This window comes from Megalops cyprinoides, chromosome 16 (genome assembly GCF_013368585.1).
Source record: "Megalops cyprinoides isolate fMegCyp1 chromosome 16, fMegCyp1.pri, whole genome shotgun sequence".
NCBI classification, from domain to species: domain Eukaryota; kingdom Metazoa; phylum Chordata; class Actinopteri; order Elopiformes; family Megalopidae; genus Megalops; species Megalops cyprinoides.
The window spans coordinates 32,884,158-32,899,051 of record NC_050598.1 but is presented as its reverse complement, the minus strand read 5'-3'; the positions used below and the strand labels follow the sequence as shown (position 1 = coordinate 32,899,051).

The 14,894-nt window shown below is 53.0% G+C and overlaps 1 protein-coding gene across 2 annotated transcripts in view; it reads right to left on the bottom strand.

The window, feature by feature from the left end:
* mgat4b (alpha-1,3-mannosyl-glycoprotein 4-beta-N-acetylglucosaminyltransferase B) overlaps positions 1 to 14,894 on the bottom strand; it is a 76,997-nt gene that overhangs the window by 25,180 nt on the left and 36,923 nt on the right. For both annotated transcript variants that reach the window (XM_036548753.1, XM_036548752.1), the window contains exons 2-6: positions 12,682 to 12,861; positions 11,368 to 11,511; positions 10,391 to 10,524; positions 4,855 to 4,901; positions 2,434 to 2,547 (exon numbers count right to left, since the gene is read on the bottom strand). In XM_036548753.1, coding sequence (XP_036404646.1) covers positions 2,434 to 2,547; positions 4,855 to 4,901; positions 10,391 to 10,524; positions 11,368 to 11,511; positions 12,682 to 12,861 — 619 coding nt within the window. The remainder of the gene's footprint in view (positions 1 to 2,433; positions 2,548 to 4,854; positions 4,902 to 10,390; positions 10,525 to 11,367; positions 11,512 to 12,681; positions 12,862 to 14,894) is intronic.

Here is a 14,894-nt window from a genome sequence, read left to right as displayed (position 1 = left end):
CGTGCATGCACACACATACACACATGCACACGCGCATGCACATCTGCTGGCTAATTGGAGCATACAGAAAGAGATATACAGTGGATGAACCCTTATGAGACAGAAGCTCAGATCAGGTACAGACAGAGATGGCTGCAGACTGCAGAGAGAGACGCATACAGACTGCAGACTGCAGAGAGAGACGCATACAGACTGCAGACTGCAGACAGAGACGCATACAGACTGCAGACAGAGACGCATACAGACTGCAGACTGCAGACAGAGACGCATACAGACTGCAGACAGAGACGCATACAGACTGCAGACTGCAGACAGAGACGCATACAGACTGCAGACTGCAGAGAGAGACGCATACAGACTGCAGACAGAGACGCATACAGACTGCAGACTGCAGACAGAGACGCATACAGACTGCAGACAGAGACGCATACAGACTGCAGTCTGCAGAGAGAGACGCATACAGACTGCAGACTGCAGACAGAGACGCATACAGACTGCAGACAGAGACGCATACAGACTGCAGACTGCAGAGAGAGACGCATACAGACTGCAGACAGAGACGCATACAGACTGCAGACTGCAGAGAGAGACGCATACAGACTGCAGAGAGAGACGCATACAGACTGCAGACAGAGATGCATACAGACTGCAGACTGCAGAGAGAGACGCATACAGACTGCAGACTGCAGACAGAGACGCATACAGACTGCAGACAGAGACGCATACAGACTGCAGACTGCAGAGAGAGACGCATACAGACTGCAGACTGCAGAGAGAGACGCATACAGACTGCAGACAGAGATGCATACAAACTGCAGACAGAGACGCATACAGACTGCAGACGCATACAGACTGCAGACTGCAGACAGAGACGCAGACAGAGACGCATACAGACTGCAGACTGCAGAGAGAGACGCATACAGACTGCAGACAGAGACACATACAGACTGCAGTCTGCAGACAGAGTGGCCAGACTGGCCGAGGACACCCCCTCGTTTGGGAGGGGGGGCAGGGAATGACGGAGAGCAGCATGTGAGGGCTGAGTAAACATGTCTGCCTGCGGCCATCAATCTGCGGCCATCGATCCACGCCTTGATTTACCTGCTCAAAGGAGGACGCGGCTTTTTATCTCAATAGACTTCCTCTCAACACACCATTCATCTTCAGCGGCAGGTCACTGTGTCACTCATTACTCCCAAACGACACACACTGCCGATACTCAGTGTGTCAAACTACCCAGAGTTTACAGCCTTACTGCTAAAATTTAAATTCTTCATGCTGAATATTCCAGTAACAGAACAGGTAAAAATCCTGATAAGGAGTTCACTGAAACTTAAATGACATTTCTGAAACATAAAGTCCCAAAACTGCTTGTCTTGTCTATAACCAGCCAAAATACCGACCTGTCATACCTCTCCTCAGAGACTGAACCCTCTTACCTTCAATCCATTATCAAACCACATTCTGCTGCCAGACCACTCCGCTCTGCAACCTCTGCTCACCTTTACATCCCTCTCTGAAAGCATCCATCTTATTGCTCACATCTGTTCTCTAGTCTGGTGAGCGCTCACAGCCTACCTGATCTGCACCTTTCTCCAAACCAACACTCACTCAGGCCTGAGACCACACTAAAAACAGGGCTAATGCTTGTGTCTGAAGTTTCTGTGTCAGAAAGTTTTCTATATTTAGAGGTTCCAGAGCTCTCCAGCACCCAAACCGTGGAGAGGGAACAGCGGCTCTTTAATGAGGTGCAGGAAGGCCCCCGGCACACGGCAGCGTGGGGGTAATTAAGAGGCACCGCGGCCCAAGCTGGGGGGGGGTCCGCCGACAGCCTAGCTCACTTCCCGCCTGCGATCAGGACTGTCTGCCCCACCCCCACAGGACGTGGAAGCTTCAGCCTTGAATGACCCTCAGAGATTTCATCTTTAATATTTAATAAGTCATGGTTTAATAAGCGTGCAGAAAGAGTGGTGTAATCCATTATCTCCCATGAAGGACGCCCCTGGGGGTCTGATTAGAGATGGCACACCCCATGTGACACAGAACTACAAAAACAAAGACCCTTTTTCTCTTCTCAGTGGCCTGGCCTGTCCTCATGTGACCGTACCTCAGTGTGACCATGTGACTGTATCTGTGTGTAGCCATGTGACCGGATCTCAGTGTGACCATACCTCAGTGTGACCGGATCTCAGTGTGACTGTACCAGAGAAAGGTTGTGTGAACAGCTATTGCAGTTACAGTCACTGAAGTTGCAGTGGGACAAAGTGGCCGTTCAGTCAGAACTCAGTGAGAGAGAACTCAACAATGTTTTTCAAAATCAACGTGGTTCTCTCACTGTGTGTGTGGGGCTCAAACCTGTTCCTCTGACCAATGTGAGCATGGGACCACGGTCTACCTGACCACTCACACACAGGTGCACGCAAGAGTCCTCACCTCACCCTCTCCTTTGGGTCGCCAAACGACTCCTTCAGACGTGAGAAATCTGGGTAGAAGTGCACAGAGGGAGAGATGATCTCCAGGAGCCCAGACTGGATCTCTGCTGGGAATCTAAGGGGGGGGGGAGAGAGAGACAGGAAAGAATCACTACTAAATCACTACAGCAATATGTCACTACCTGCCATAATCTGAGGCATTTTTGACCCGTAAAACACCTGTTTAAAACACCAAAAGTTATAAATTCTATAGTGTATGAAACAATGTCATTGTACAGAATTACAGACTCAGGGAAAGCATTTTTCTCAGTGGGTTGTGCGTGAGAGATTCTGTGAATGATGTGAGCTGCCAATAATCTTGTCTGATTAGCCATCGCCCTGCTGTATACTACAACTTGTCTGTGTGTGTGTCTGTGCGTGTTTGAGTGTGTGTGTGTGAGTGAGTGTGTGAGTGAGTGCATGTGTGTGTGTGTGTGTGCGTGTGAGTGTGTGTGCGTGTGAGTGTGTGTGTGTGTGTGTGTGTGTGTGTGCGTGAGTGAGTGCGTGTGTGTGTGTGTGAGTGTGTGTGTGTGTCTCTGTGCGTGCGCAGACAGCGTTGGCCACTGTGTTATGTGTTAAGATCATTTTACATATCTCGACAGTAATCACATATTCAAAAATGAGTTTTACTACACTGACGAGACAGAAACTGACGAAAAAAACACTGAGATATCAAACAAGAAAAGTACAAGAAGGCAAAGCCTAAGAACTGAGCTACAGCAGTCTGCACCATGGCCCAGCACACAAAACACACCCGCAAACGAGCTGCCTCCTCCCCTGCGCCCTGAGTTTCAGCGGCTGGGCTACAGTATTACAGCACTGTGTGCATATGACTAATACTAACCTCCCACCTGCAAAATAACACTGATCCATTCATTATTCTCTCCGTTTCAATGCACCCACTCACATAATTACTTTTGCTGTGCAACATACTGTATGTACACTTTTAATTTAGAGCCTTTGAAGTATAAGAGATTATTTTTAAAATATCGCTGATTGTTATTGTTAAAGCTTTGGTAAGACACTGTAATGAGGTTAAAGTATCTGAGACTGATGATCTGAAAGTGAGGGAGGGCAGTGGAGGGGGTGAGATGTTTTCTAAAGACAGGCGCGTCTGGTGGTTTTACAGTTGGGACAGAGACTGCGAGGCATTTCGGGGAAAGGGGATGTGGGCATGCCCTCATCCAGCGCACACACACACACACGCGCACACGCATGCATACACACGCGCACACACACACGCGCACACACACACGTGCGCACACGCTCACACACGCTCACACACGCTCACACACGCTCACACACGCTCACACACGCTCACACACGCTCACACACGCTCACACACGCACACACACGCACACACACGCACACACACGCACACACAGAGCTAAAATACAGAGGGGGTGCACTGCCAGGGAAACAGGCCACTGATTTAACAGGAACTGACAGAGCAGTTAATCCCTGTGCCGTGCTGAAGAAGCAAATATACACATATACATGGACACACGCGCACACACACACGCACGCACACACGTGCACACGCGCACACACACGAACACACACATGCGCACACGCACACACGTGCACACACACACCCACATACACTCACACACACACTCACAAATACGCAGAAACACACAAACACCATCATCCAACACACCAGCATGCACACAGCCTGGCACACACACATGCGCACTCATGCACCCACAGACAGCCACACACAGGCACTTCCAGATGACTGCAGGTCTTTACTGATGACAGAAATCATCACAGAGGCGAGCCAGAGAGACTCCACTGACACTCTTACCCACTGACACCAGCAAGGACTGACACTGTTACCCACTGACTCTGTTACCCACTGACACCTGCAAGGACTGACACTCTTACCCACTGACACCAGTAAGGACTGACACTGTTACCCACTGACTCTGTTACCCACTGACACCTGCAAGGACTGACACTCTTACCCACTGACACCAGTAAGGACTGACACTCTTACCCACTGACACCAGTACCCACTGACACCAGCTCCAAGTGAAGCAAGTATCAGCAGAAACCAGTAGCCACTGAGTGTTTTGGCCGAGCTGCACAGTACAATACAGCCTTAGCAAAATGTCTTTTTTTCCAAATTTGACGAGAGGCTTTGCTAGTTTGAAAGCACTTAATAAGGACCCGGTCAACAGTGCTCTCTTGCATCCATCAGAGTGATGCCTGGAGCTACTGCAGGAAGACTGAGATCCTCACAGTTAATAAATCCCCACAGCAAACAAGGCGTGCATTCCGCCGACTGTGTGAAGAAACCGGGGAACACAGAGCACAGAAATCTGAAGTGGCAGAGACGTCCACACACATCTCCACGGTAACGGAGGCCCGGGATACTCACAGTCGCTTCAGGTTGTCAGCTACTCCGTTGGCATACTGCTGATCCGTCTGAGAGAGAGAAGGGGGGGGGGGGGGGGGGGGGGGGTGGGGGGGAGAGGCATTCATCAGTGCAGTTCAGTTACACTGAAGCATCTTCCAAACGGCTTCATTAAACAATCCCTCAGTGATGTGGGCCATGAGCTCCTCCAGCCAGGAGCAGACATCAGCTTTCACCTCAGCCACAGACACACTCAGCTCAGCTGACACGACCTCTGAACCCTGACCTATCACATGCATCCTGAAAGGGGAGGCCAGCCCCAGTGTGCCACGCCCACCGGAGGTGGATCCTGCTGGCTGTCCTGCAGGCATGCAGTCACACAGCTTTAACAGCTTCATCTCAGTGAGGGAGGCGTGTCTGATTAACAAACTGAAATCTGACGACAGAAGAGAGATCAGGAACACCGCCAGGCCTCACAGAATCTGCCTGCACCCCTGTGAATGTGCACTGCACTGGGCCTTCACACGACAGCAGCCCCGATCACTCCAACATCACCACACACACCCACACACCAGAGAGGGAAAATCACTCCAACATCACCACACACACCCACACACCAGAGAGGGAAAATCACTCCAATATCACCACACACACCCACACACCAGAGAGGGAAAATCACTCCAACATCACCACAAACACCCACACACCAGAGAGGAAAATACATCCAGAGCAACTGCAAACACCTGGGACCAGTTTCAAGAGGGGGGGGGGGGGTGCGATAGAGGGAGAGAGAGGGGCAGAGAGAGGGAGTGCGAGAGAGGGAAAGAGAGAGAGAGACCGAGGGAGAAGGGGAGGAAGGAAGGAGGGAGAGGGAGAGAGGAGAAATTGGAAAAAACATCCTGTCACGTGTGTGCTTGTGAGGGAGACAGATGAGCACCGCTCGTTTCTGTGTGCTGTGCTGCTCAGTGGAGGTCAGTGGCCACAGAACCCGCTGTGGCTTTGATTTCCGGCCTTTGAGGACGGCCTGTCCGGAGCGCAGCGGCAGAGGAAGCAGGGTGTGTGAGTGCCGTGCGTGTCACCGTGAGAGGGGCATCACTGCAGCTCAATGTCAAGGACAAATCAGGCACAAAGGGAGGCCCTGCACAGCCCAGAGGCCGGCCAGAGCCCTGCACAGAACACTGCCGCCGGCACACACAAATTTCCTGCCTGCTTCCTCTCTCTGCCCCTCTGCAGCTGCACTGGATCAAGAGGCCAGAACCATAGAACCCAGACCGACACAGACCACGCCCCACTCCGGCCAGGTCACAGAAGCCAGACCGACACAGACCACGCCCAACTCCGGCCGGGTCACAGAAGCCAGACCGACACAGACCACGCCCCACTCCGGCCGGGTCACAGAAGCCAGACCGACACAGACCACGCCCCACTCCGGCCGGGTCACAGAAGCCAGACCGACACAGACCACGCCCCACTCCGGCCGGGTCACAGAAGCCAGACCGACACAGACCACGCCCCACTCCGGCCGGGTCACAGAAGCCAGACCGACACAGACCACGCCCCACTCCGGCCGGGTCACAGAAGCCAGACCGACACAGACCACGCCCCACTCCGGCCGGGTCACAGAAGCCAGACCGACACAGACCACGCCCCACTCCGGCCGGGTCACAGAAGCCAGACCGACACAGACCACGCCCCACTCCGGCCAGGTCACAGAAGCCAGACCGACACAGACCACGCCCCACTCCGGCCGGGTCACAGAAGCCAGACCGACACAGACCACGCCCCACTCCGGCCGGGTCACAGAAGCCAGACCGACACAGACCACGCCCAACTCCAGCCCGGTCACAGAGCCAGACTGACAGAGAGCGCACTCCACTCCGGCCCGGTCACGGAACAGTGACAGATGTTTATCTCCAAACCTGGCAGAAACACAGACACCATTTTCCACGTTTAAGAATGTGCATGGGGAGCTCTCTCACCTGCATGGCACTGGGGAGACTCGCTGATGCATGCGGAGTAATTCTAATAACTGGCCAAGTCTGGTCGTCAGGCAGGGGGGAGGGGAGGCTTAGGGAATCAGAAATCGCAGTGCTGTATCCGAGCTCACATGATGACCCCTGTCCCACGCCACTCCAGCCTGCAGCTATAAAAAGCCCAAATTCCTCTCCATTCCTCTGCTTTCCCCCACCTCTGCCACTCGGAGGGCCAAATGGGAGCACTAATGAGCAGCGGAGAGAGGTATGCTGAGAGCACGCCAGCAGGCCACAGAGTCACACTCCGACAGAGAGCACGACAGCAGGCCACAGAGTCACACTCCGACAGGCTCCGCTTCCTCTGCCAATCTGACAGGCTATGCCATGCATTCATACCTCTCCGACTGAAAAATACCCTCTAGTGTGAAATTTAACTTCTTTTTAATATCAATTTTCATGGAAGATGTATTTTTACAAGTGCTTCTCCTGACTTCCAGAGAATGAGTACTCAGCACCTGTGAGTAACTTGGGCTTTACCTACCTACCCCCTTGCTTGGGAGTATTTGCAAAAGAAAGTCGATCCCTGTCTGTCCTTCCGCAGGGATCGTTGACCCTCTCTCTCCGCCTTGCCGCGTTCACCTGTGTCGTCCCCTCTCCCTCGCCAGGCTGTGTTCACTCTGGAGATATTCCACCAGCTCCTGTATGCTGTGCGCTCGCAGTGTGGCAGTGAGCGCTCCATTCTGAACCGCAGTGTGGGTCTCCCGCTCCATTCTGAACCGCAGTGTGGGTCTCCCGCTCCATTCTGAACCGCAGTGTGGGTCTCCCGCTCCATTCTGAACCGCAGTGTGGGTCTCGTGCTCCATTCTGAACTGCAGTGTGGGTCTCCCGCTCCATTCTGAACCGCAGTGTGGGTCTCCCGCTCCATTCTGAACCGCAGTGTGGGTCTCCCGCTCCATTCTGAACCGCAGTGTGGGTCTCCCGCTCCATTCTGAACCGCAGTGTGGGTCTCGCACCCCATTCTGAACCGCAGTGTGGGTCTCCCGCTCCATTCTGAACCGCAGTGTGGGTCTCGTGCTCCATTCTGAACCGCAGTGTGGGTCTCCCGCTCCATTCTGAACCGCAGTGTGGGTCTCGTGCTCCATTCTGAACCGCAGTGTGGGTCTCCCGCCCCATTCTGAACCGCAGTGTGGGTCTCGTGCTCCATTCTGAACTGCAGTGTGGGTCTCCCGCTCCATTCTGAACCGCAGTGTGGGTCTCCCGCTCCATTCTGAACCGCAGTGTGGGTCTCGTGCTCCATTCTGAACCGCAGTGTGGGTCTCGTGCTCCATTCTGAACCGCAGTGTGGGTCTCCCGCTCCATTCTGAACCGCAGTGTGGGTCTCCCGCTCCATTCTGAACCGCAGTGTGGGTCTCGTGCTCCATTCTGAACCGCAGTGTGGGTCTCGTGCTCCAGACGAGACAGAGTGGGACACTTTTAATGTTCTTCCCCCTTTATGCGACTCTGGAATCGGCCGTTCACCATTAAACCCATCTAACGGTCACAACCTCAGCACCCACGCAGGGGAACAGTGCAATGGGCGCTCAATGCAGGACTGGCACTACTCCGCTGACACCATGCAAGCAACTCATAGGAGAATCGCAGGGCGCCTGAGAATTGCAGGGCGCCTGAGAATTGCAGGGCGCCTGAGAGTGGCGAGATAAAGAAACCCCGACTGACCCACCCGCCCCTGGCCCCGGCAGAATGGAGGCAGTGTCTCCCACTGTGACGGGATGCCAGTCACCGCTCGGGTTTGGGCTGCCTTTACTCTGACTGGGGTTTCTCTTGCAGCGCTGTGCTGAAGCTGGCTGATAGGGCTGTTAGCCTCAGTGAGCTGCAGGACCAGCGGGCTATGGGACTCCTTCCTCACTTCAGCTCATGGTAATGAAGAGCTTCACGACTCTGCCACTCTCTGCTGGATCCCAACATGAGAGAGACAGAGAGACAGAGACAGAGAGAAGAGAGAGAGAGAGAGAGACAGAGAGAAGAGAGAAGAGAGAGAGAGAGAAAGAGAGAGAGAGAGAGAGAGAGAGAGACAGAGAGAGACAGAGAGATAGAGACAAAGAAAGAGGGAGACAGAGACAGAGAGACGGAGAGGAACATGCTGGGCCGTGGAGGAAGCCTCCTACTGTCTGTCACACTGAGAGTGACAGGAGGGGACAGATTCCAGGGCTTGGCAGAAGATGAGTGAGGAGTGTTCTCACACACACACACACACACACACACACTCCAAACACACACACACACACACACACACACACACACACACACACATACATACCCCAAACACACACACTCCATACACACACACACACACACACACACACACACACACACATACACACACCCCAAACACACACACACAGACCAAACACACACACACAGACCAAACACACACACACACACACACGCACACACACACACACACCACAAACACACACACACACCCCAAACACAGACACAGACACACACACACACACTGCTGGATAAATGCCACAGGACACACAAACCAGTCAGGCCCCAGATCCCAACTCCTTTCCAACCATTCACCTGCCATTCTAAATACCAGCCTCCTGCACAGACACACAGGAGGAGGAGTGAGAGAGAGAGGGAGAGGGAGAGAGGGAGAGGGAGGGAGAGAGATGGAGAGAGAGAGAGAGGGAGGGAGAGGGAGACAGACAGACAGAGAGAGAGATGAAGGGGTTGGAGATGGAGGCAAGGCGCTAGTGAGCGAGACAGGGGAGTGCATACACTGCTCTCTCAGAGACTCTGGGCTCAGGGGAGTGCATACACTGCTCTCTCAGAGACTCTGGGCTGTTTCAGAGAGGAGTGCATACACTGCTCTCTCAGAGACTCTGGGCTGTTTCAGAGAGGAGTGCATACACTGCTCTCTCAGAGACTCTGGGCTGTTTCAGAGAGGAGTGCGGTAAAGAAGGAAGGACGGGGTGTGGTGGGGAGGCGTCTCTCATGGCCCCGCCCCCCAGGATCAGAACAACCTGACTCCGCCCTGAGCCCTCGCTGACTCGTAACCAGTTTCAGCTGTGTCTGCAAGACGTTTCTGTACTCCGTCCCTACGCACCCTACACTCTTACCAACGATACAAGACTCCATCTGTCATACTCACTGACAGGGCAACCTGTCAATCACTCTCACCGACAGAGCGGCCTGTCAGTCATCCTCCCTGACAGAGAGCCACGTCAGTCATTCTTACTGAGACTGACTGACAAGCCGCCATCTCAGCTCTGTGTCAGCTCCGTCTCAAACTCAGAGCGGATTTCTGCCACGGAAGCAGTGAAACTCAGAGCGGATTTCTGCCACGGAAGCAGTGAAACTCAGTGCGGATTTCTGCCACTGAAGCGGTGAAACTCAGTGCGGATTTCTGCCACTGAAGCGGTGAAACTCAGAGCGGGACTTAGGGCAGAAGGCGTCACATGCCTCTCTCAACAACTCCTGTCATTGGCTGAGGTCCCACACGCGTACACGCACGCAGACACACACACACTCACACACAGATGAACTGGATGAGGGGATTATGGGAAAGGAGGACGCACCTCTGCGATGAACACCACGATGACGCAGTCCTCCCTCTCTGCAGGGCTCAGCTCCGACATCAGCGAGCTGAGCGTGTCCGTCAGGTACGAGTGCACCTCCCTCTTCACACTGGGCACGCCCATCACTATCGACACTGAAACAGAGACACGCCCCTCACTACAGACACAGAGACACGGTCATGACTGCTAAAAAGATGATTTTTATAAGAGAGAAATGGCAAGAGACAGAGAACAACCAAGCGAAATGTGGTTGAAGTCAGATCAATACAGGCGTTTTGCGGGGAAGCAGGCAGAGCTGCCCATCGATGTGTTACGCTGGTGCATCGAGCATCGGTTTCCCTGCTGAGAATACCCCATAAAACTGCCTCCAATTAGTGAGCTGAGCCCAGGTGCTACGCAGTAATCCATCCGCACAGAGCCCGTTTCTCCTCTCAATCCCGCTGCAGAGTGACTGCCCTGAGATACTGCTTCATTAGAGAGCTCTGCGCTGTGGACACCTCCCCTGACGGCACTGTTCCTAAAGACTAGCACCCCACGGGAAACGTTAGCTCTGAACAAGGCAGCCAGGTGACCTGATCCAGCGGGGTCAGACAGAAGCAGGGCATTATGGGAAGAAGGGCCACGCTTTCATCAATTATGCTGAGGAACAGAGGATGGAAAATTACTGCGTTCCTATAGCTGTCTACAACAAGAAGGTCTCCCTAATTTATCAGCATCACGAGAGGGAGAGAAGGAGAGAGAGAGAGAGAGAGAGAGAGAGAGAGAGAGAGAGAGAGAGAGCCCAAGAGAGAGGGAGAGAGAGGGAAATGAGGAAGAGACAAGGAGAGAGAGGTGTAGAAAGAGGGAAATGAGGAAGAGACAAGGAGAGAGAGGTGTAGAAAGAGGAGAGAGGAGGTGCTAGAGACAGGGAGCAGAGAGGAGGCACAGGAGAGAGGGAGAGGAGCGGAGGAGCAGGACAGGAGGAGCGCCATGCTCACCTCCTGTGCGGCCCTGGCCCACGTGCACGGCCGGCTGCAGGCTGCTCTCCTTGGCCAGCAGGTGGGGCAGGTGGTGGAAGATGCTGGGCAGCTGCAGAACATTCTTACTGGCCGTGACGTTCCACAGCTTCAGCTTGGTCTCATCTGCAACACACAGGCACACAGGAAACAAAGAAGAGCTGTACTACAGGATACAGTAAAGGGGGTGCAGTTTCCCTGATCCATCTCTGCTTTCGCATGTTCACACTTTCACATTTTTACCTCCTTACCCCCGAACTCGCCCACACCCACACACCCATGCCCAGCCTCACTCTGCCCCCCCCCAGCCTCACTCTGCCCCCCCCAGCCTCACTCTACCCCCCAGCCTCACTCTGGCCCCCCCCCCAGCCTCACTCCCCCCCAGCCTCACTCTACCCCCCCCAGCCTCACTCTGCCCCCCCCCCCCCAGCCTCACTCTGCCCCCCCCCCCCCCCCGCCTCACTCTGCCCCCCCCATCCCCCCCGCCCCCCCCGCCTCACTCACACCCCAGACACTCAGCGTAGCTGTGGGTATACTGTCGCCCATTGTATAGGCAGCAGAGCTGCTTCCAGAGAGAGGCTCCGAGCAGCGCGGCAAAGTCACGTCGACCTCGCCCAACCACCAAAAGAGCCATCATCCCATCAAACTGGCGCAGCAGGGCTGTCACTCAACATCAGGCCTCAGCCCGCTGCATCGCACAGAGCAGTGACCTCATCCTGTGGCCAGGCACGACGGCTGGGGGCGCTGACCTCAGATCAGTGATCTGGAGAAAACCCCACAGCCAGCCCACCCTTTCCAACAGGATATTGGACATTTTTTCACAAGGATATCTGACAGTGGCCTCACTCCAGCCGCCTCTGGGAGAGACTTCTTTCCACTGCAGGGTGAAGCTCAGGCAGTGATGTTTAACCCTGTGTTTCTGCCCTGCGAACTATGCTTCAGTGACACACTCCGAGTGTAGAAACTCTGTCAGGATCTCTGTCAGATGGGGGAACAGTGCGACCTTCAGCGATTCTTTAATCACAGCAAACAGACAAACGCAGCTGACCTTCTACAGCTACAGAGATCGATATAAAAATAGACTCTGCTCCTGCAAGCAAAACAAACTCAACATTCCTGCCAACTCCAGCGTGAGACAGGAAAACAAGCACCTGCCCCGAACTGACCCCCCCCCCCCCCCCCCACTCTCCCTGAACCCTGAACCCTGAACCCTGAACCCTGCCTGGAAAGAACAGCTCCCTGCAGCACCTCACTCCCTGTAACCTCCTGACCGTCGGCTTCAGGTGTGGTCATTACCTGACAGAGCGCTCCAGGTACGGTTGATGTCCCTGAGCGCCTGCTTCTCTGCGATGGCTCTTTTGATCTCGTCCAGGACCAGGTTCAGCTCTTTGGATCGTTTCAGGTTCTCCTGCTCTGCTGAGTGAAGGCGGTCCCTCAGAGCCAGAAACTCCCGCTGGTAAATATCCACCACATCACCTGTGTGAGAGAGAGACAGGTAAATATCCACCACATCACCTATGAGAGAGAGAGGGACAGGTAAATATCCACCACATCACCTGTGAGAGAAAGGCAGATAAATACCCATATCACCTGTGAGAGAGAGAGACAGGTAAATAGCCACCACATCAGCTGTGAGAGAAAGGCAGATAAATACCCATATCGGGCAGTCTGTTTGCATGATGGGCTCCATGAAAAGAGACTTACAGCATCTTGCAACACTGTACTTTAAGCCCTATCTAGATTTTTTTTCCTTCTCTATCTGTTGATCCACTAAAAGGAATGCCCACACACACACACAGTCATCACCCACACACACACACACACACACACACACAGTCATCACCCACACACACACACACACACACACACACACACACACAGTCATCACCCACCTGGCAGGGGGCCCGACCCTAAAGCCTCCTGAGATTAGGGTGACGGCTGTCATATTCAGCTCCCTTAATTTTACTGCCAGTGTTACTGCTTGTCTTATGTGCCATTTTAACCCAGTACTTCAACCCCACATTTTGCTCAGTTCAAACATTAGATTGGATCTCGGTTTAATACACTGCAATCCCATTTAAACCTTCAGCCACAAAACCGAGCGTCCTCTCAAAATGTGACGTGCATGAAAGACACATTACATAGCGGTGTGTGTGTGTATGACTGTGTGTGTGCGTGCATGCTTATGTGGGTGGGTATATATGTGTGTGTGCATGTGTGTGTGTGTGTGTGCGTGTGTGCTAATTAGGCAGAGCTATTTCCTGTTCCATATTTGATTAGACCTGCTTCCAGAACAGAGAGGAGCCTGAGCACAGAACGAGCAGAGTTATCACGCACACTAAAGCCAGACAAGATTCGCTCCTCACTGTTTTTTAAAGTCTTTAGTGTGGCTCGAACCCTCAACCTTCTGATGTCACAGTAGACACTCAGTCCAAAATGTAAATGCTTTCAGTCCACTGAGAGCTCTGTGCTGCATGCCCCACTGTGCTTTACAAGCGTGAGCTAAATCTTCATTTCAGAGGTTCCTAAACAGGAGACTGACTGACAGTTCTCTTCTTACTGTCCACTCATGTGGCTTTCCACTTCAGCCTCATCCTTTAAATGAAGTATTTTAATGACTTAAATCTTACAGAATTCAAATCTCAGATACGCCTGAAACATGGGAGTGTTTTACCCATCACACATGCTCAGAGCTGGACTGTGACGCGGTTCTGCGATCCGGCACCGTTTCCATGGCATGCTCTCGCAGGCCAGGGAGGGGGCAAACCAGAACGTGCTCATTCCCAGATTAGTGCTGCTGTATTCTCAAACAGCCTTTGTCTTCAGAGTCGGAGTCCGGACAGGTCGTACTTTGCAGAATTAGGATTTTAAACTGCGAGATTTGCTTTCATTCTGCATTTCATTTCCACTAATGGAGAGCAACACAATAGAGCACTATTAGGACATAATCCCATGCTAACTTTAGACGATATACAGCCACAACATTCATTTTCAGTGGAAGCTTAATTCTTTGAAAAGCTGTCATGACTGTTCTGCTTGGTACAGTGAAATATATTAACAGAAGAGATAAGATGCCCTTGCGTGGAATGTATAATTTAATATTTGCCCGTTTGCTCAGTGATTTAAAAACCTCACGATTCATCACCCAGATCTCAGCCTCTGGGAAGAGGATGTCCTCAAAAGCCACAGCACCCAGTCTCTGCTGAGGTGACTTTCTCTGCCATCCAAAGACCAACAGAAAAAGCAGATTTATGACACACGACAAATGTGAGGAGAAGGCTGTTACAGAAGGGAAAACCACATGGGCAGCATGTTCTGTCCAAGCAACATCCACAGCGATGCCACACTGAGTGATCAGCCACACACCACAGGAGAGAGGAAGTAGAAGTATGTGAAAACTCTTCATTCAGAAACAGAAAGATGTGTAGCTTTAATGTGCGCGCACACACACACACACACACACACACATATACCCACCCACATAAGCACGCGTGCACACACACACACAC